This window comes from Dasypus novemcinctus, chromosome 5 (genome assembly GCF_030445035.2).
Source record: "Dasypus novemcinctus isolate mDasNov1 chromosome 5, mDasNov1.1.hap2, whole genome shotgun sequence".
Taxonomy (NCBI): Eukaryota; Metazoa; Chordata; class Mammalia; order Cingulata; family Dasypodidae; genus Dasypus; species Dasypus novemcinctus.
In genome coordinates this window covers 158,778,932-158,800,178 of record NC_080677.1, presented here as the reverse complement: position 1 = coordinate 158,800,178, position 21,247 = coordinate 158,778,932, and the positions used below count along the sequence as shown (strand labels likewise).

General features: G+C 39.2%; 1 protein-coding gene across 1 annotated transcript in view; it reads left to right on the top strand.

The window, feature by feature from the left end:
* MYO3A (myosin IIIA) overlaps positions 1-21,247 on the top strand; it is a 227,632-nt gene that overhangs the window by 156,518 nt on the left and 49,867 nt on the right. Inside the window, exons 20-23 of the mRNA XM_058297804.2 lie at positions 1,994-2,141; positions 15,756-15,909; positions 17,356-17,444; positions 18,941-19,070. Of these exons, the coding sequence (XP_058153787.1) occupies positions 1,994-2,141; positions 15,756-15,909; positions 17,356-17,444; positions 18,941-19,070 (521 nt within the window). The remainder of the gene's footprint in view (positions 1-1,993; positions 2,142-15,755; positions 15,910-17,355; positions 17,445-18,940; positions 19,071-21,247) is intronic.

Sequence of the window (21,247 nt, the reverse complement as noted above, 5' to 3'; positions counted from 1 at the left end):
TCCTTCCCATAGGTTAACAAAAACCATTCAAATCTTAGGTTTAAAATGAAGGTGCTTAAGAATGTTTAAAACACTGAAATAAGGCCATTAGAATTCTAAAATGGTTTACGCTGAGGATTGGGAGACCCCATATTCTAGAGCAGGCTTGGCCACCATCTCAGGTGACACTGGACACGGTACTGGCTTTCTCTGGTTTCCTTCCTCCTCACCTGTCAAATAAGGGTATTGGACACCAACTCAGTCGTCTTAATTTTTGGTAGGTATCTTGGAGACTTTTCAGAATCTTAAAGACTGTCTATACCTTCACCTCCCCCTTCCCAAAAAAAGAAAAATTGCACAGAGTTGTGATTCCAGACTCCTTGAAGGCCATTGGCCTGTAGGGATTCCTGAGCTAGCGTGTCTCTTAAGTCCCCTGCCTGGAGCACCGTACCACGCACTGAGTCAGGGTTTACAGCAGTGGCATCCTGTGGGGCTACGAGATTGTAGAACAGTCCTGCCGACCAAACAAGCACAGATTTTTAACTTGGCATCTTGCCTCATATAAGCACATAGAATTGTACTTATTATTCAAAATAGGATCTTTCAGAACCCCCTGGAACATGTCCTTTGGTGGAACTCACATGGCTAAAGGGTTCTTAACTCCACCTTCTGAATTTCCGCCCTTCCTCCAAATGTAGGGCGCTTCCTTCAGCTCACAGTGCCCAGCTCCTGGCTGCCATTCTTGAATCACCTCCTCACACATCAGGAAAAGCAGCCTCAGGTCCTAGCATGGGGAAACCGGTGCTTTCCTTTTCAAATTCACATGAAAATAACTTTGCACTGTATTGATTTTTGGGGGATACGGAAGCGTACAAATTTTTTGACCAAGTATCTCATCTTTAGTAAACACGGGAAACTGTTACAGAGTAGCCAAAAACTGCATTTGAAATTTTAATTACAAAATAGCATTCATTGTAATTTTTTTTTAACTTTTTTTTTTTAATTTCTCTCCCCTTTCTTCCCCCGCCCCCCTTCCCTCCCAGTTGTCTGTTCTCTGTGTCTATTTGGTACGTGTTCTTCTTGTCCGCTTCTGTTGTCAGTGGCACTGGAATCTGTGTTTCTTTTTGGTGCATCATCTTGCTGTGTCAGCTCTCCATGTGTGCGGCACCATTCCTGGGCAGGCTGCACTTCCTTTCACGCTGGGCGGCTCTCCTTACAGGGCATACTCCTTGCACGTGGGGCTCCCCTGCGCGGGGACACCCCTTCGTGGCAGGGCACTCCTTGCGTGCATCAGCACTGCACATGGCCAGCTCCACACGGGTCCAGGAGGCCCGGGGTTTGACCCGCGGACCTCCCATGTGGTAGATGGACACCTTGACCACTGGGCCAAGTCCGCTTCCCTCAATTGTAATTTAAAGTGTTTAATTGTAAAAGGAATCTACACATACTTCTAGATTTCTCCCATAGTAATTTCTCCCATATGTTTTAAAATTATGAGTGAGTAATCCTAAAGATAAATACTGATTCTTTAGAATGATTAAATCGTTTTTCATGAATATTTTAACTGTTGTCCTGAAATGAATGGCTGAATATAATCATTAACAGAATTTTTGCATCTCTGTAATGGCTTCCATTGAATACATTTTTGCTGTGTTCTGAGTGCTAGCCAGATTTTCCCGGTGGTCCCCAACCCACTCAGGGCTGCGTCTTTTTTCTTATGAACCCATGAATAAAAAAGTTTCTTTTACTTAAGTATATAAGATAGCATATAGGAGCAGTTTCTGCAGTAAGAGGAAAATATTGTGCCATTTACAAACTATAATCGAAGCTGCCTCCATCATCTTTATGTTCAATGGAGTAAAACTTTGTCTAGTAAGGAAGTTTTCACTCTCAATGCATGTCCTGATTGTAGTTTCTTGGCCAAATCATAAAAGGGTGCTCTGAGATATCCTGCTTTACATTGGTTCTTAAGGATATAAATAAGAGCTCAAAATAATGACTTTAATCCTTTCAGTGGGAATGGTGATGAACTGAGCATTGGAATTCTTGATATATTTGGCTTTGAAAACTTCAAAAAAAATTCCTTTGAGCAGCTGTGTATCAACATTGCAAATGAGCAAATCCAGTATTATTTCAACCAGCATGTGTTTGCCTGGGAACAGGTAAGTCAAGATATTATAGGGATGCATGCATGTGTGTGTCATACACAGAATTATAATGACACCTGTTCTAAACCATAGATTTAGAGCCTTAAAGCTTTAATAAAGACAAAAAAAAGATTTTCTTTTGTCCTTGTCCATAGCAAAAACAGAAACAAAAACAAACAAAAACAAATAGGAACTTACTACACCTTGCCGTGTAGTGTTAACTGTCCTCTATGCATAATAATGTGCCTTTCTCCCATGGTAAATCTTGAGCCTTTGCAAACGGCGGTTTCCTTGGAAAATTTAAGTAAGCAGGTGTGTCTAGCTGTTTCTCTTTTTGCAAGCTGCAGAGCTGAAATTCTGCTTGAAATTTAAATATCCATCTAAAATGCATTAAACTTCAGAATTCTAGTAGCTAGGCAACAGGACACGATAATGGATTTGATGCAAATGGCTTGAAAGAGTAATTTTTTCTGCGTACAATGTGTAATTTATGATTCAGCTTCAAAATATTCTTCTTTAGAGAAAAATCATCTCCTGACTTAGTTGGCAAAACTGTAGTATTGATTATTTAGATTATTTGGATAAGTCCAAGAGAAAGAGTCATATTTTATATTATTCAGTAAGTCATGTGTTAATGTCTAGTATTAAACTGTTTTTCTGTGTGTTTACTGATTAGAACTAAAGTTTGCATTTAACTTTGAGATAAAATAGAGTTACATGTGCCTCTTGTGATTCAAAATATTTAGGTTTATTGAGAATTTATTTTGAAAATGCAGTTTTGATAGTCACAAAAGAAAACATTTAGATCTTGACATTTTGTAGACCAAAGAGGACATAAATATAAGACTTTGTGTGTGTGTGTCCAGCTTTCTCTCATCTTGTCCACCAAATATTCATTCATTCTCTCTCCCTCCACCTTTCTTGTCTCCTTCTCCATCCTTGTCCTTCGGTGCAGTTCTTTAGCCTGGATATATGATCCCAAATCTCTAATTTCCTAAAAGCAAACAGAAAACAAAGAGAAAAATCCTGCTCCACCCTGATCTTCTCTAGAGCCACGGCCCGCCCTCTCTCCTTCACAGATAAACTCCTTGAAAGCATGTCCAATATTCAACACACCGGCTTCTTCCCCGCCTGGTACACTGACTCCTCAGTATCTGGCTCTGGCCTCCCATACTCCACTGCAGTGGCCCTTCCTAATTTCATCGTCATGACTATCAGAAACTTTCTAGTCTCTACATGATTGGCCTTTCTGTAATGTTCACCCCTGTTGACAGATTCCTGTTTCTAGAAAATGCCTCCTTCAGCATCCCTGACACCATCTCTCTTCGTCTCTTCCTTCCTCTTTGATGCCTTCCTCTTTTACTCTCCCTGCACCATCCCCTAAGGCAATGCTTCTCAACCCTGGCTGCATATTAGAATCACTTGGGTATCTTTGTAAAACCCCAATTAAATCAGAATCTCTTGGGGTGGGACCCAGACATCAATAATTTTCAAAGGCTCCTGCTATATTCCAATGTGTAACCAAGGTTGAAAACTACTGCCCTAAATTCTGGCTCCCTAAAGAGTTCTATCCTTGACTCTACTCTCACATTTGCTGGAAGGTATAATCCACTTCCATTATTTCAACCACGCCTAACATGCCAATGAAGCTCCACCCCATTCCTCTCTCTCTGTTCTTGCCCTACATTTGGGATGCCCATAGGACTTTACTCAGAATCAAACTCATCCTTCTTCTCTCTCACTTGTATTCCTTATCAGTGAATGACACCTCTATTACGCCCACGTACTCAAGCCAAAAAAGTTACACCTTATATTTCATTCCTCATTACTGAAATCCATATTTCATGGTTCATATTCCTCCCTCTGCTATGTGCCAGTAAAGATATTTGCCAGGATAATATTTAGTTTACCTTTTCGGCTTTCTCACTAGGCTATAAGCTCCTTTGAGGTTAAGGGTTGTGTCTTAGTTCTTTTTGTATCTTTAGAGCTTGAGATAGAGCACATACTTAATAAATACTTACTTAATGTCGTCGTCTTGTAATGTCTCACAATGCTCATGGAATCCATTCTAACCAGAGACTGAAGCAAGTCCATTTATTTTTGCTAGAACCTTCTGATATGGCTCAATTAGGATATCAACTTCATAGGACCAGGTCTTTCCCCGTATCTCCCATCTAGTTAATGAATGGCTTGCAGTGTCGACCTCTGTTGTTTTCTCTTTGGGGGGTTGGGATTAGCACATCAACTGGTTTTATTGGGACTAGCTCTTAAACAAAGGTACAGCTCTTTCAGTAATGATGGCTTTTCGCTTTCTATAGAATGTTACAGTTTAGATTTCACTTTTGTTTGTAACCTTGAATTTTATCCACAATTCCACTGCTCTTCATTAGTTTGTCTTTGGGCTCACTACAAAGGAAACTTTTCCTCAAAGCCCTTTAAAACATCCTTGAGATGCTTTCAAAACCAAACAACCCTAAATTACCCCAGATGAAATTAAAATTCACCTAGGATCCAAGATTATAAGAAGTGCTTTGAGGAATTACAGCCATTTCTAATCCTTGCTGGTGACTTCCTAGGATAAATACCCAGGAATCCCACTTCCTAATCTTCAGAACCAGGTATTGGCAGGTGAGCATGATCAGGTGGATGGATGCATAATCCGATGGATCTGGGATCAGTCAGTGATGCTCTTGATTTTAACATGTGGGTGGAAATGGTTTTTCTCTTTCTGTCACTTCCTTGCGGTGGCAGAAAAGGAAACTGAAATGCTAAGTGCACTGTCCACATTGGCTGCCACAGATAAAGACATGCTTAGACTAAGTTCTGTAAATGAGAAGCAGCTATTAAGCCTAAGCCGAATATTAATTAAAGGTACGGTCACACTTTTTGGCTGAAGGCAATCACAGGTTTAACGTTAAGTGACAGCTCCTTACTTTAATAAAACTATTGTTGCATGTCCTTTAGCTTGCGTCTCCTCAGTGTCAGGGGATAGACAAATAAGCTGGGCAAATCTGACCAAGGTATAAACCTTAAGCGGCAGCTTCATGAAACATTTCTGGGCCTGCTTCAACCAACAAATGTTATTTTTATGGACAACCCTACAAAACTGGAACACAAAGTTTGGTGAAAGTGCTTCTTTATTTGGCCCAAGTTCAGTTAGAGGCAACATGGAACAGGACCCCCCAGCAAAGGTGGTTTGACTATCATTTCCCATTACCTTTGCCTTATAAAAAGGCTCAACAGAATATGATAAAGCATTTTTCATAAAAGAGTTTATGATGGTGACCTAATCAAGAGCTTGCTGGGTGGATAGCTTTATGGGTTTTGTAATAGTAGCCTCCAACTAACCACTTGTACTGATTTTGAATTTTCCTAAGTCTGGAAATGCCTATGATTCGCTCACTCTCTTCATCATCTACTTTTCCATAGATATATAATCACATGCCTCGGAACCTTTTAACAACAACCTGGAATCTCTAGAACTTATATCCTGTCTTATTATCTAGATATATAGGCCAGCTAGAAGAGCAGGTCTATAATAGCATTATTTTTCCATCATGTGTAATATATATCTCCTAAACATTTTCTTGAGTTTGGTGCTTCAAAGTATTTGAAACTTCTGTACTTCCCCAACAGTAGAAGAAACAGTTGTGTGTTTATTGGCCTTATTAAATTTTAAAAGGACAATTTGTATCTGAAAACAACAGTTTGAAAATTAGTTGAGGGAGCAGATGTGGCTCAAGCAGTTGAGCACCTGTTTCCCACATGGGAGGTCCTGGTTCTCAGTGCCTCCTAAAAACAACAACAACAACAACAACAAGCAAACAAATGAAATAACCAATTCAGGGGAGCTGATGTGGCTTAGTGGTTGAGCACTGGCTTTCCACATACGAGGTCCAGGGTTCAAAAAAAGAATTAGTTGACCCTCTAATCCCGGAACCCTGTATTAGAATATGAACAGCAGGGGAGCATGGCAGTGATGATTTTAAAGTTTGAGACTCAGTCAAACTCCCCTAAATGAGTTGCAGTTGAAAAGTGTATCTTTTCTCCCCCTTTTACTAATTGCACAGACACAGCATTCGTATTTCAGCCTTTCCGATTATATTTGTATAGAGCAGCAAACTGGTTTTCCCATTTCCAATAAGGGAGGCATCTCTTTCCAATTGCCCTTCCTCTGGATCTCCACAGTAATTATGTGGCAACAGTTTGGGGTTGGTTTGTTTTGCTTTTGTTTGTCTTCTGGATTTCTTCCATGTGAAAGAGAGCTCAACAGTAATCAAGTGAAATGAACTGGGCTCCCGAGAAGTTTTGCATTTCAAATCAAGGTGAACCAGCACCAACCGTAGAATTGTCTCCCGGGCATACGTTTGCCTTGCAACCAAAGTCATTGTTCTTTACGGCTGCTCGCATCCACAATCCATGAGGCTACCAAGCACCATTAGTCCCAGAATCCTGAAGATTCGCTCTCTTTATATGCATGGTGATGCCTAGGATACGCTTTCTTCATCCATTCCAACAGCATGTTTGTCTGGCTATTAACAGTACTAAAGTTCATTTTTAAAGTGAGCTATTATTATTTGTTTCTGTACAAGAATAAGCTTTTGTACATACCATTTATATATGCACCCCAGGGATTAGAACTAAAAGTCAGAAGTTGTTTTATAAGCAGGAAACTACTTACAGCACATAATGGAAGCAATAACCGCAATTATTGCTCACGCTTCTCTTGCGAAACGTGATGTGTATGACTTTCCTCTCCAGCTGTTCGTGTCCTAAAGTTTAAAGCTTTTCAGATTTTGAATGTTGGCTCTGACATGTAATTTGTGGCAATTCAAAGAAAAAAATTTATTCATCTGTTTAATACCTACATTTTCAAATTTTTAACATTATAAAGTGAAAAGCATTAGTCATCTGACAAAAAAATGTGTGCATAATTCAAAGTAAACTCCTTGAAAATATCTTCAGATTCTTTAGCCTGAGAAGTGTGAATTTGTATTTCATGTTGAGCTTTCTTCCCTACTGTGCTAGTAGCGTCTGTCTTAGTTTAGCTCCCCAGGTGATAAAGGCCACTTCATGGACATTTCCTTTAAGCATTAAAGTAGTCAAATACATTAAGAAGCTCTTGGTACAGACAAAATAGTTTTCAATGTAAATATACAACTACAGGCACAGATCCATAAAAACACAGTAGTTTTCTATGTGTGAGGTTAGAGCATACTAATGACATATTAGAATAAATATTTTTGGTAAAAATTTAAACACAACAGTAAAGGAGGAGAAAGTTGAAGATGGAAGAGATCCTTGTATATAGAAAACTATGTTTCTGAATTCCTACTGCAAATGCCTCCTTATCCTGTCAATAGAACACAAATTTATAAAATCCTTTGTAGCTTTTAAAGGTGCTCTCAGGAATGGTATTATACGCCAAGAGTTGCTAGATTAGAATTTTCATCTTCAACATCCAAAGCCAATCTCCTTTATGAATAAAGAAGCAGCTAGAGGGAAGACTGTTCTAGGACGACTTCCTCCAAATTGCAATAAAATTTATGTAATATAAAACATGGACTTTTTATTGAGAGTTATTCAAAATACTTTCTCATTAGATAACTTGTCAAATTCTGAATCAATGACCTGTGTCAGCTCAGTTAATGGTGGCCATTGCTCCCTGTGGCTCATTATTAATGTTAACATAAAACTGTCAGGATCACCGATATCAGCTTGGAATAGAAAATGCAGGAAGAAATAGATTTCAAATCATTTGTTTCATTTTACACCCAGAGTTTAGTTTTTAATAACACATGCATTACCAACACCATTTTCCTTATTTTTTTGAATACTTAGTTATTTCATTAAACTGTTTTTACTAAAACTAATACACATATATAGAGAGAAAAAATTATAAAGTGGTGTGGAAATTCCCCAAATTGGGGGGTTTAGGTAAAGGGTCATGGGAGTTTTTATTTTTGCAACTTTTCTATAACTCGAGATTATTTCTAAATAAAAAGTGGCAAAAATTGTTTTCCACTATAATAAATATATTCAATTCATCTTGAATACTGATAGCACCCTTAAGTAAATCCTAAATTTTCAATTATCTCTGACAGCGAGAAGGAGGGTTTTTGTCAATGGTTTGAATGAGTGACTACTGACCATTGCTTTCTTCCACAGCGGGCAGCGTCTTCATAAATATGTAAATTCATTTGAGCAGTTGTTGAGTAGAAATTCTTTTCCTAAAAGACAGATTTCAGGGAACATATGTGTTTATGTAGCTTTTTTCCTCTTGAGCATTTTCTGTCAACAGTTGTAACCACATTTATTCATGAAGTTTCACAACACAGCCCGGCAGTTCGGCATTTTTAAATGTTAAACTGAAGAAACTTAAATAGATCATTTCTATTTCACAGATAAAAATGCCTCCCCGTGATTGTGTCAGGTTTCAGAGCTGGTGAGGCAAACCTAGGGCAAGAACCCAGGGCTCCTGGAAGCGATCCACTCTTCTTCTCAGGAAAAAACAAGCAAGCAAAGTTGAGAAGAACCAGAAACCTCATGAAGTAGTTTCCCACGCAGGAGAAAAGTGTCCCTGCCTATTAAAAGAGGGGAAAGGTCCACCTTTCCACAGGAAAAGTCCAGGAGGCTCAACCTCATGTAGCAAAGGAAGCTGGAGAGGAGAGGCTGCAGCCAGCCAGGTCACAGTGCTCACTGTGGAGATGGAAGCGACTGGGGGAGCAGGAGACCCCAGGATGAGAACTCGATGGAACCAGAAAATGGAACGCAAGAGGAGAATGCAGACAAAAGCAAAGAAATCCCAGGATGTGACGTCAGGGTCAGAGTGGGAGGCTGCATCCCTAAAGAACACAGGCTCCGCCTTCCCCATCTCTGTCCCACCTGCCCCTGCCCCACATATACATAGTATCTTGCATGTCATAGGTGCTTTGTGAACGTGTATCACTTTGGAGCGTGGCACCCTCTCCAATGACCCTTACAGACGCGGCACCATGCACTAGGAACTTGCAAATGCCACTTCTTGATAGAAATCCACTTCCGCCTCTGTGACCTGAAAGGGGTAGAAAAAGGTGGATGAAACGTAGGAAAATAAAAAAGATACTCATTTATGACTAGGGGAAAAAAGCAAATACAAAAGAATCAATATCGAGGATCATCTACACCAGCTGTTAATATCTTTTGAGACTCTGAAACAGCTGAAACTGTGGAGTGGTGTCAAAAGATGGACTCACCTTCCTTAGAGGGAAGGTGCTTTGTTTGGCAGGTGTGAGTTCAATGAAAGAGCTCAGCATGCCCTGTCACTGCATATACCCGTCTTTGGTGAAACAAAAATGTCATATGTGCAAGAGGTCAACAACTGTTCATTTTGTGAGCTGCAGTTATTAATGAAATAGAGCAATAAGTATGTCCCAGAACACAAAAGTATCCTAGTCCTAGATAATTCTGGAGCTTCACCTAAGGAAGCAGAAGACATAAAAATATTTCACCATCACTCTAGACCTCTTCCCACCCAATGCTGCCTCATTTATGTCTTCTGATTATGTGGTGCTATTCGAGATTTGACGTCTAATAATGTACCAGAATGCTATTAAAAGTCAAATTGTAAGGAACACTTGAGGAAAACTGTGACTTGTCATGCCTAAAGAATCTTCTGATACTACTGTGCTGTGATAATATTAGAACTATGGTGGTATAAAGAAAAATTTGTGGTTTGGAGCATAAATAAATCTTTCTCCAAAATGGCATTGCTCATATTCTTGAGAAGTGAGGGAACTCTCACTTCCCATGCCACAAGGAGAAAGTCACAGGGTGAGCCAGCTGACAAGGAAGGAATCCATATCCATGGGCGAGGGTGGTACAGAAATCACAGCTGATGCTTCCGGTTCTTCTGTCAAGTCTGCTCGTGGAGATCAAAACCAAGGAAGATAATTCCCTGGAAAAACTCACCAGAAGACAGCTTCATGAAAGAATTCCTGAGGAAGCCAGGGAGCTGCACATGAGAAGCAAAAGAACAAAATCAATATGACATCTAGATGACATCAAGAAGTCCCTGAACATTTTCATTCATTTAGCTTTAAGTCTCATCAATCAGATCAACAACTTCACACATCTTAAGTCATATCCCAATAACTGACAGTGCAATGACATCTCTGTGTCTAAGAAAAAGTTAAATGATGTTTATTCTCTGTTTCTGAATAATAATACTCCTAATCATAGCTGGCATGCATTAAGTGTGTAACACCAAGAATATATTCTCTTTATTTCCCCCAAACTATCCTCTTAGATAGCTGAAGATTTAATTGAAGAAATGCATACACAACAATAAACCATCATGTCGTCTATTAAAACATCAGGAAAATCTGTACATGAGAGTATCCATGCTGATGAGGATGCAGCAAGTTAGGGGTGTTTATGCAGTGCCAAGCAGAGCAACATCACTGCAAGCTTTAAAGCACCATCAATCCAGAAATGTGTCTGAGTTTGCTAGGGCTGCCCTAGCAAAGTACCATGACTCAGTGGCTTAAAATGACAGAAATTTGTCATCTCCCAGGTCTGGAGGCTAGAAGTCAGAAGTCAAGGTGTCGGCAGGTCCGTGTCCCCTCTGACACCTGTGGGGGAGGGCCCCTGCCTCTTCCAGCCCTGGCGGTGGCCGGCCACCTTGGCTTTGAGCTGCACCACTCCAGGCTCTGCCTCCATTGTCGCATGGCCGTCTCCCTGCATGCCTGTCCCTATGTGCCTTCTCCTCTCCCTCCTCTGCTCTCCTCCTCCTCAGATTGGATTGCTGCCCAACCCTATGCCGGCATGACCTCTTCTTAAATAATTATCTGTAAAGAGAGGATTCCCACCTAAGGTTGCATTCTAGGTTCCAGGGCTTAGGATTTCAGCGTATCTTTTTGGGTGACATAATGCAGTCCATAGCAAAGTACATATCAGAAGCCTGTAATATGTTTGTACTGTTTGATGCATTAGTCTGTCCAAAAGATATAATCCAAAATACATAAAAGCTTGGTGCATGAATATGTATCTAGAGCACTATTGAAAATAGATGAGGAAATCATCTAAAATGTCCCCAAATAAGAGAATGAAATAGAAAACTACAGGAGGTCATGTCATGTAACTATTCAAATAATATTTACAAAGATGTATTAGCTGCATGGGAATATGTTTATATTATGATAGTTTTGTTTTGTTAAAGGAAATAGAGTAAAATTAAAATTGAATAGTATGGTTGGTATTTTATGAAAAAATCTTATGCATAGAAGAAGACTGGGAAGATTCCTCTAAAATGTTAATGGAAGTTATCTATAGGACATGGATTTATAAGTGATTTTTAATGTCTTGGTGATTTTTCCATTTTGTGAAATTTGTCTAATTGTTCTAGTCTGCTAGGCTGCTGAAAGGAATATACCAGAAATGGGTTGGCTTTTAACAGAGAGTATATTAGTTTGTAAGCTTACAGTTCTGAGGTTGTGAAAAATGTCCTAACCAAGTCATCATCAAGATGATATTTTCTTCCAGAAGACTGGCTGCCAGCCATCCAGCCTCCTCTGTCATATGGCCAAGCACATGTGGCATCTGCTGGTGTCTCCCTTCTCCTCCAAGTTTCATTGCTTCTTGGCTCCTTGCTTCCGTGGCTTTCTCCCTCTTTGTCTGAATTTCATTCTTTTATAAAGGACTCCAGGAAGGATGAAAACCCACCTTGAATGAGGTGGGTCACATCTTAACTTAGGATCTTTTTCACCTAAAGTTACTACTTACAATGGCTCCACACCCACAGGAATGGATTAAATTTAAGAGTATCCTTTTCTGGGGAACATGCAGCTTCAGACCATCACAGTAATGACCGGGTTTTGTAATGATAACCAGAAAATATGCTGTCAACCGAGAAATAAAAAACAAAGATGCAGGGCAACAAAAGCGTTTGTTTGGGGTCTTTGAATTGCAATTCAGGGAGCACAGATTCAGGTGGCAACCTAAATTGTGTCTCTTCTTGGTGTTTCCAGGGAAGAGTTTTTAAAGAAAAAGAAAGGATTACCTAAGACGCTTTGATTGGTGGATATTCGCGGCACTCCAAATGTCCCTCGGGTTATATAGTTAACTGAGTTCTTTTTTTTTTAACTTTTTTTTAATATTATTTTTTAATTATCTTTTGTAAAAGTTAATAGATCACACAAACTGTTACATTAAAAAACATGAAGTTCCCATTTGCACCCCACCCCCCACCCCCACTCCTCCCACATCAACAACCTCTTTCATCCTTGTGGCACATTCATTTCATTTGGTGAATACATTTTGGAGCACTGCTGCACCACATGGGTTATAGTTCACATTGTGGTTTACCCTCTCCCCCTATCCATTCAGTGGGTTATGGGAGGATATATAATGTCCAGCATCTGTCCCTGCAGTACCACCCAGGACAACTTCAGGTCCTGAAAATGCCCCCACATCATATCTCTTCTTCCCTCTCCCTGCCCTCAGCAACTACCGTGGCCACTTTCTCCACATCAGTGCTACAATTTCTTCCATTACTAGCCACAATAGTTCTATAGTAGGATATCAGTAAGTTCACTCTAATCCATATTTTATTCCCCCATCCTGTGGACCCTGGGATGGTGACGTCCACTCCATTTGTATATCGAGAGGGGCCTTAGATTCCACATGGATGATGGGTGCAGTTCTCCTGCTTGCAGTTGTAAGCACTCTTGGAGTTCAGTGCTAGGTCAGTGGGCCCTACTTTGGAATTAACTGAGTTCTTTATCTTGTGGTTTGTTTCTGGTGTTGGATCCCCTTAGGGTTTTGAGGAACATTAGTGCTTCAGTCTTTGCACACTTTGGCAGTTGGTGACATCTGCTGAGACCTGTCTCAGGGTCACCTTCAGAGGAACCGCCCAACTCCATTAGAACTCTCTTGGTCATAGAGATTTCTTTTAACACACATACAGCTTAGTATTTTCACCCTTACCATCCTCTATCTGGAAAACTGCTTCGCAAAACTACTTTTCCATGAGAAATCCAGAAAGTTCCACGTGTCTCTGGATACGATGATCAATAATACCAAGTTCCCATGCTCTCATAGAATTTTCATTCTAATGGGAGAGAATGAGAGGGAAAATGTTAGAAATACTATGAAAAATAAGACAGAAATCCTGTGAAATCCTATGGAAAAAATCAATACTTGATCGGGGATAAGAGAGAAGGCCCAGCCCAGGAAGGGGTTGCTGAGTTCGGGATGTGGAAGAAACTGGAAACTGAGCAGACACCTGAACCCAGAGAGGTGAGCACAGCCTCCCTGTGCTCACCTGTGCTCAGCATAAAGTCACACCTGCCCTGCAAGCCACCTGGAAGTCAGAGGCTCCATGGCATAGCCTTGACTCACTCTTGGGATGACACGTATGCCCTAAATATTCAACCTTGTCCTTTAGGCCACAGCTAAAGTGCACCTGCTCTGAGCTCACTTGCCATTATGTCCTTGCATGACTTGCACTCAAAATCAAATGGAGAACTTGACTCAGGTATGGAGTTTCCTCATATCCACGTCCTCTGATTTCCCTTGCCTCCTTAATAGATATTTTAAATGACTTTTCACCTACCCTGTTCCAAAAGAGAACATGGGCAATCTGTACACTAAGCGGTTCAGCTGTGATGCAGTTAAGAACTGCTCGCCTTCTGCTTTAAGTGCATTTTCAGTGTACATTGAATAGCAAGGGCCTATCCAATGCTCAGAAACAATGAAACATTTTGAGCTCCTAAATGCTCTAAGAAGGTGTAAATATTGTTTTAGGCATTATCCTTCACTCTAAGTGCTTTATAAGTCCTGAGTCATAGCCTTTTCGTTTCTTCATTGGTTTATCCGGAGTCTATAATATTATGTTGAAGGGGAGCCCATTTTTTTCTACTTTCCTATCCCTGCTCTGTGTGACCCTCCACAAAAGCATTTCAGTGGATTCTGACACTGGCAAACGGAAATGACAAATGCTTTGGCTTGACCTTAACCTCATGTGCTTTCTGTAGAAAACACACCAAACCTCCTGTGAACTTTGCAGTTGCCATTTAAACTATGAGGTGCTGTCAGCCTAATATGTGCAACAGTAAAATAATTCTTGCTCGCCTCCTTCTCCCAAGGTTACCTTCAAAGGAAAAAGCTGTGAAACTCTGAGACCTGGTGTCCGTTTCTTTGTCCCGAGTGAACTGAATGCTCACACATTCCCCACCTGCCTCCATTTTATGTCGTAGATTTTGTTTCACATAAAAATAGGCATGTAGTTTCCCTTGAAACGAGATTTCAGCTTCCTCAGAAGCTACTGTGATTAGCTACCGTGGTGGTGAAAGGTGTCAGTTTCTCTAATGTCCCACCTGCCACTGGCTGAATTCTTCCACGAAGTTGCTAGAAATAAGTTCCTTCTCCCTGAGCTCCTGTGGTGCAATGAACACCGCGTTTCTCTGTCAGCCAGTACCTTGCCTTTTGAGTATTTCTTTACTAAGTTTATCACTCGAATTGCATTTTAAATCTGCTAAGGACAAGGAGCTTGTTTTTAAACATTTCTTTATCGCCCAGCAGAGTGCCTCATTATAAGACATCCAATCCACATTATTTCGTGAACGGCAGAAAACATTAAAATACTAATTGAAGTAGCCTATCATCTTCATAAGCGAATAATGCACCACGTTCTGCCCATGTCAGCAGTTACTCGATATACGTGGCTGCTCCATCACCTGAGAAAAGGTTAGCACCATACCCACCGACATGGCTACAGGGCATGTTTCAGATGTCGTGGGCATCCTCTCTTTTACAGACCTCATCCCTGGGCTGCGGGGAGCTGCCCAAGGCGGAGTCCCGGTGACAGCGCTGCAGCACCATCTTCCCGTCCCTGTCGTAGAGTACGTTGTCAGCATGCAGGGTGTGCTGGGGATCAGGTGCTCCAGTAGTTGTCTGTTGTCTGTTGACTTGACTTTGGCCACCTTGTAGTATGGCATATGCCGTAACAAGTATGAATAGTGGACCAGGTATCTTCACCCTGTGCGGTGGGGACTGCTCCCCGTGAGAAAATGGAAACGGATAGACCAAGAGATTTCCAAAGGATCATTTGAGAGGCCAAGTCCCGATATGAAACTCCGCAAACTGTTTCGAAATCCACTGGTCGTCCCTCTGTCCCCCAGCTGTCCGCCCGACTGACAGTGCAAATGTCATCATGACTGAAAAGTTAGGTAAATGTTCTTGAGAGATCCAGCAGCATTTCTGCAGCTAGATAAAAGGATTAAATGGGGAGAAGTATAATCCTAAAATATACCTAATTAATATTCTATAAATTCTGGAACATAATTTTATTACTGCCTGTTTAAAAACATATTCTCTCTCATCTTGAAAGCTTGAGATATCTGTAATTCTAGTATAGAAATCAGAATTCCTTTTATTACTACCCTGAGTATAATCAGAGCTGACTTTAATGAGCTAGCAGGTCTGCGAAGAGAAAATAAAATGATACTCTCAGTTCAAAGGCAAGGTCATAGGAAGCCATTTGTTATAATATATATAAAGTAAAAATGTCAGTAGATATTATAAAGCTGTGTGTTATTCACAGAACTTTAAGCAAGGGGAATTTTCTATGCGTATCATGACCTGTTCTAGAATGAATACTTAAATGAAGATATCGATGCAAGAGTTATTGAATATGAAGATAACTGGCCCCTCTTAGACATGTTTCTGCAGAAGCCCATGGGTTTACTGTCCCTCCTTGATGAAGAAAGTAGATTCCCCAAGGCCACCGACCAGACTCTGATCGGTAAGTTTTCAATCCAATAAGCGTGCATAGAGATGAATACAGCTATGTAATTCTGAATGTTTTATTTTATCTTACTATTATTTTTAAATTATCTGGGAGAAAAATAGCTGTCACAAAATCTGTAATTTTAAAGAGGAGATTTTTCATCTAATATCTGGACCAGTGAATGTTTTTAACAATGTTAAACATTGAGTGATGATTTAAACAGGCTTGAACACTGGACTTCTTACTTTAGGTTGTAGCCCCAATCATAGAATGTTAAAGTAGAAGTGACCTTAGAGATTATACAGCCCAAAATTAGGAACTGGTGAACAGGGCAGGGGGATGGCTCTAGTATTTGAGACAAGATGGCTAATGGGGCGAAAACAGTCTTATCTGTGAGATTCTAGTTATGTACATTAATAAAATTTCATGATAATAATCCTAAACCATCATAAGACTAAACTTATTCCTTTTTGCTGTTTAAGAACGTAGAGATATGTATAATGTATTTATGATTATCATTCAAAGTGATTATAATTAAAGTGTTCTACTTAAATTAAAAAAGAAAACTTCAGATTTTTTAGGTATCTGAAAAGTATCATCTTTTAAAAATGTGAAACTTCATATTCTCTGATGATAGGAAATATCCGTTGTGTGTCATAAGTACTTGCAGAAAACTGAGATGCACATTTTACTTTCATTCCATTTCAATGATACAAAGAACCTGTTTCTTACTATATGTCTGCCACACTGCATCCTTTTGAGCCACTAGTGTTTTCTTCCCTAGTAAGAAAACACTAAATGGAAAAGTAAATAACCTTTTCCTCCTTCGTATCCCAAGGTTGTGGGAAAAACTAATTTCTTAATGTTCACTTGATGTTGATGTTCAAATGTTCCTTCTAAAATGTGGACCATCAAGTTCTCTGAAGGCAGTAAACTTGTTTAGAGATGTAACTGCTTTTCTTGCCCATTGGGCTTGTAGCCCTAATAACTCCCTAGAGCTCTTCAAATGGAGAAGAGAACCAACATGACACATTTCTAAGCTTAGGGCTTGGCATCACCCTGTGTTCCACGACATTTATGATTCGTTGACTTCAAGTTGTTTCCTTCCCCTAGACCAGCAGTTCCCCACAGCAGGAACGTCTGCATCACCTGGAACTTGTTAGAAATGCAAATTCTCCTAGACCAAGTGAACCAAAAACTCTGGCGGTGAGGCTCAGGAATCTGTGTTTTCATGAGCTCTCCAGGTGATTCTGATGCACTCTCGGGTTTCAGAATCACTGCTTTCATTCATAATGGAATGAGTTCCAAACCCTGCATTTGTTAGCTATATGAAAGTGTCTTGTCTTCAGCCATTTGCTGCACTTTGTTGTTTTTTTTGGTGAAAGAGATGATTCCGTCAATCATATTTTTGAGGATCTTCTACATGCTTGGTATTGGAGTATAATTTTTTTTTCTCTCCAGATAAATTTGAAGGTAACCTGAAATCACAGTACTTCTGGAGGCCTAAAAGAATGGAGCTTAGTTTTGGAATTCACCATTGTGCAGGAAAGGTAGGAACTCTGAAGAATTATGACTGAGTTTCTTTTTAAACATGATAGACAGAAAAATCATGGCCCAAAATACTTGTAGATGGGTATAAGGAGATAGCTATAAGTTTCCGCCCTCTTCTGGCCTTGACACTGCCCTCAACTGTCTATGACTTGCCTCTGCCCTATGCCAGCCACTCTCCAGGACCCAGGGGCACTTTATTTCTGGCATCTGTCCTGAAAAGTCATTAAAAACCCATCTTCTCTTAGTTCAATACACACAATTCTAGATGACTTTTTTATTAAGAGGCTAAGGGAAAACAAGACAGACAAGAAAAAGAACATCCTGAAAGAGTTCATCTTTCTAATCCTAAAATCAGATTTTGAATGAGATGGCTGGCAATGATGCCTTTTCCCTTTTCTTTTCTTTGATGATAGCTGGGACTTTTGATACAAACTGCCTTTTTCCGACCTTAGATGTTGCTCTTTCCACTGCAGCCTTCATCCCTCCCTCTTCCCAACAACAGAAGGTGCTGGGCTGCAGCTATCATCAGATAACTGGATAACACACATAGAGAGAATTGGCTCATGGACTTTGTGCAGTTAGGGAAAAAACGGTGTCTGCATTGATAGAATCACACTCCCACGTCAACACAGACCTCAGATGTATTGTCCTACATCCACGTAGGGGCTTACTCTCTCCCCTGTGAAGAATAAGGGATCATTCCCTCATGGTGACATTACAAAGATGGTAAAATCAAGAAAGAATGAATAAAATGAGATATACATACAATGGAATAATACAGGACTCTGCGCATTCTAGTCCATTTGGCAACCTCCATTGGTCAATATTCCACCTATCTTTATCATTTAAAAAAATCTACCTTAAGTCATTCCAGTTATAGCCTCATGATTTTTAGCACATGATTTTCCTAATAAACCTCCTTTAAAACATCCATTAAGAATTACCTATAATCATCTTATCTAGATGTTCTTACCTATCATTTTGGGTCCACCTACAGGAATCTTTGCATTACATTGACCTTTAGAAAGTCTTAAAATTATTTTAGAAGTGCCAGACACAGAAACACCCATCATGCACTTAGATCATGCTACTGCTCAGAGAAAAATCTATAATGGAAGATTCTCTGCTAGGGGATCAGATATCACAGAAATGAAAGTACCTTGGTGACCCCAATGTTCTTTCCTTATAGTCACTCCTAGCCCTCCAAGAAACACACCAAATCCATAACATAATAAATGGGAGGAATCAAAACTTTTGAGTCATTTCAACCCAAATAAAATAAGTCAGACACAAGTTTTTCTCTGACCAGATATGTAGTAAACCTGGAGCAGTTTCTTTTTCAACAAAATTGTAAGGTTTACAAATATTTGTATCCCTGCTGCCTGGTACAGAGTAAACTCTCAATAAAGTCCATGTGTCTATTGATGGTGATAATGATGATGATGATGTCGGCAAAATTGGTTGTGATAATTATGATCGCATGTTTTACCAACAGGTTCTCTATAATGCAAGTGGGTTCTTAGCTAAAAATAGAGACACCCTTCCAACTGATATTGTGCTACTTTTGAGGTCATCAGAAAACAGTGTAATTCGACAACTAGTTAACTACCCTCTGACAAAAACAGGTAAGAAAATTCAGACAGTTTCTCAGACACAGTACATCAAGTAGTTCCTGTTTCTGTGATTTCCGTGAGAATAATCACCAGTTTTTCATATTGGTTTGTTTCTGGCTCACTGAATATCCATTTATTAATATCCTCTGTTCCCAATCATCTAATAAAAATATTAAAATGAATATAAAGAGCTAGATTTTCATTAAGGAAAAAAATTGAAGCACTCACAAGAAAATATGGTGTTATTCTACCTACTCACACTCACCTCCAAAAACCTTCAAAATTGTCTTCTGTTTTCAGCAGTCTTTGGATGATTCTTTGAGTTCTGCAGGTTCCAAGAACTCTGCCTCATTGAGGAAAAACTCACATGCCTTTGTTCTACCTAACCATATGCATCGTTGCCTTTTCTTTCAAATAGTTTTAGTTGTTTATCTTTATTGGAGTTTAAAATTGTTTTCTGCACTTTATGTAGCTTTACTAAGGATTTTGAGATACAATAAATTGCACATATAAAAAGTAAAATTTGATACATTTTGACATTAACAAACACCCATAAAACCATCACTACTACCAGTAGTGAACATATCCATCAGGCCCTAAAATTTTCATCTTAACCCTTTGTAATCCTTCCTTGCCAGTCCTCCTAGCTTACCCTTACACACACACCCTGCTCCCAGGAAATCACTGATCCACTTTCTGCCACTGTAGATTAATTTACATTTTCTAGAATTTCATATAAATGGAATCATACAATACATACTCTTTTCTTCTGGCTTCTTTCAACCAGCAAAATTATTTTAAGATTAATTCATATTGTTGTATATATCAATAATTAATTACTTTTTACTGTTGAGTATGGAGGTACCTCAATTCCTTTATCCACTTGCCTGTTAACGAACATTTGGGTTGTTCCCATGTTTACCTCATACAAATAGGACATCTCTAAACATTCATGTGTAAATACTTGGACATGCGCTTTCATTGTTCTTAGGCAAATTCCTAGGAGTGCAATGGTTGGGTCATAGTGTAGATGTATGTTTAACTTGCTATGAAACTGCCAGACTCGTTTCTAAAGCAGTAGTACATGAGAATTCTAGTTGTTCTACATCCTTGCCAATTTTAATTTTAGCCATTTTAAAGTGGTATCACATTATTTTAATTTTTAATTCCCTAATCACCAGTGTTCAGTGTATTTTCATATATTATTTGCCATCCAAGTAGCTTAGTTGAATTGACTTTTCAAATGTTTTTTCCATTTTACTGTTGACCATAGGAGTTTCTTAAATATTCTAGATATAAATCCTTTGATGCCTGTCTCACAGATATTTCCTCCTAGTAGTGGCTTGCCTTTTCATTACCTCAATAGTATCTTTTAAAGAAAAAAATTTTTTAAATGTTGAAATGCATTTTATTGATTGGTTTTCTTTTATAAGTCATGCTTTTGGAATGATATCATGGCAAACCCAAAATCCCTGATATTTTTCCAATATTTTCTTTTAGAGGTTTTAAAGTTTTAGCCTTAAAATTTGATCTAGTGTCCACTTGGAATTAATTTTTGTATGTGGTGTGAGTAAGGCTGATTGTTCTAGCATCATTTGTTGAAAGGATTGTCCTTTCCCCCACTGAATTGCTTTGCCCCTTGTCAAAAGTTGATTTGACCCAACATATGAGTCAATTTCTGAACTCCCTATTCTGTGTCTCTGATGTATTTATCTACCTTTATGCCAGTACCACATTTCTTGATTAGTCTAGCTTTATTAAAATTCTTGAAATCAGATAGTATATTATCTGACTTTGTTCTTTTATGAGTTGTTTAGGCGATTATAGTTCTTTGTTTTTCTGTATGTATTTTAGAAGGAGCTTGCCAGTTTCTACAAAAAAGCCTGGTTAAAATTTGAATGGGATGCATTGAACCATAGATCAATTTGGGAAGATTTGATATCTTTACAGTACTGAGTCTTCTAATCAATGACTGTAAAATATGTCTCCATTTATTTGTCTTCCTTAATTTTTCACAGAATATTTTGTAATTTTCACCATAAAAGTCTAGCACATCTTTTATCAAATTATCTGCTAGTATTTCACATTTTTTATGCTATTAAAAATAGTCTTTTAAATTCAAATCCTGTTTGTTAGTTTATAGAAATGCAGTTGATTTTGTATATTAATCCTTTATTTTACAGCCTTGC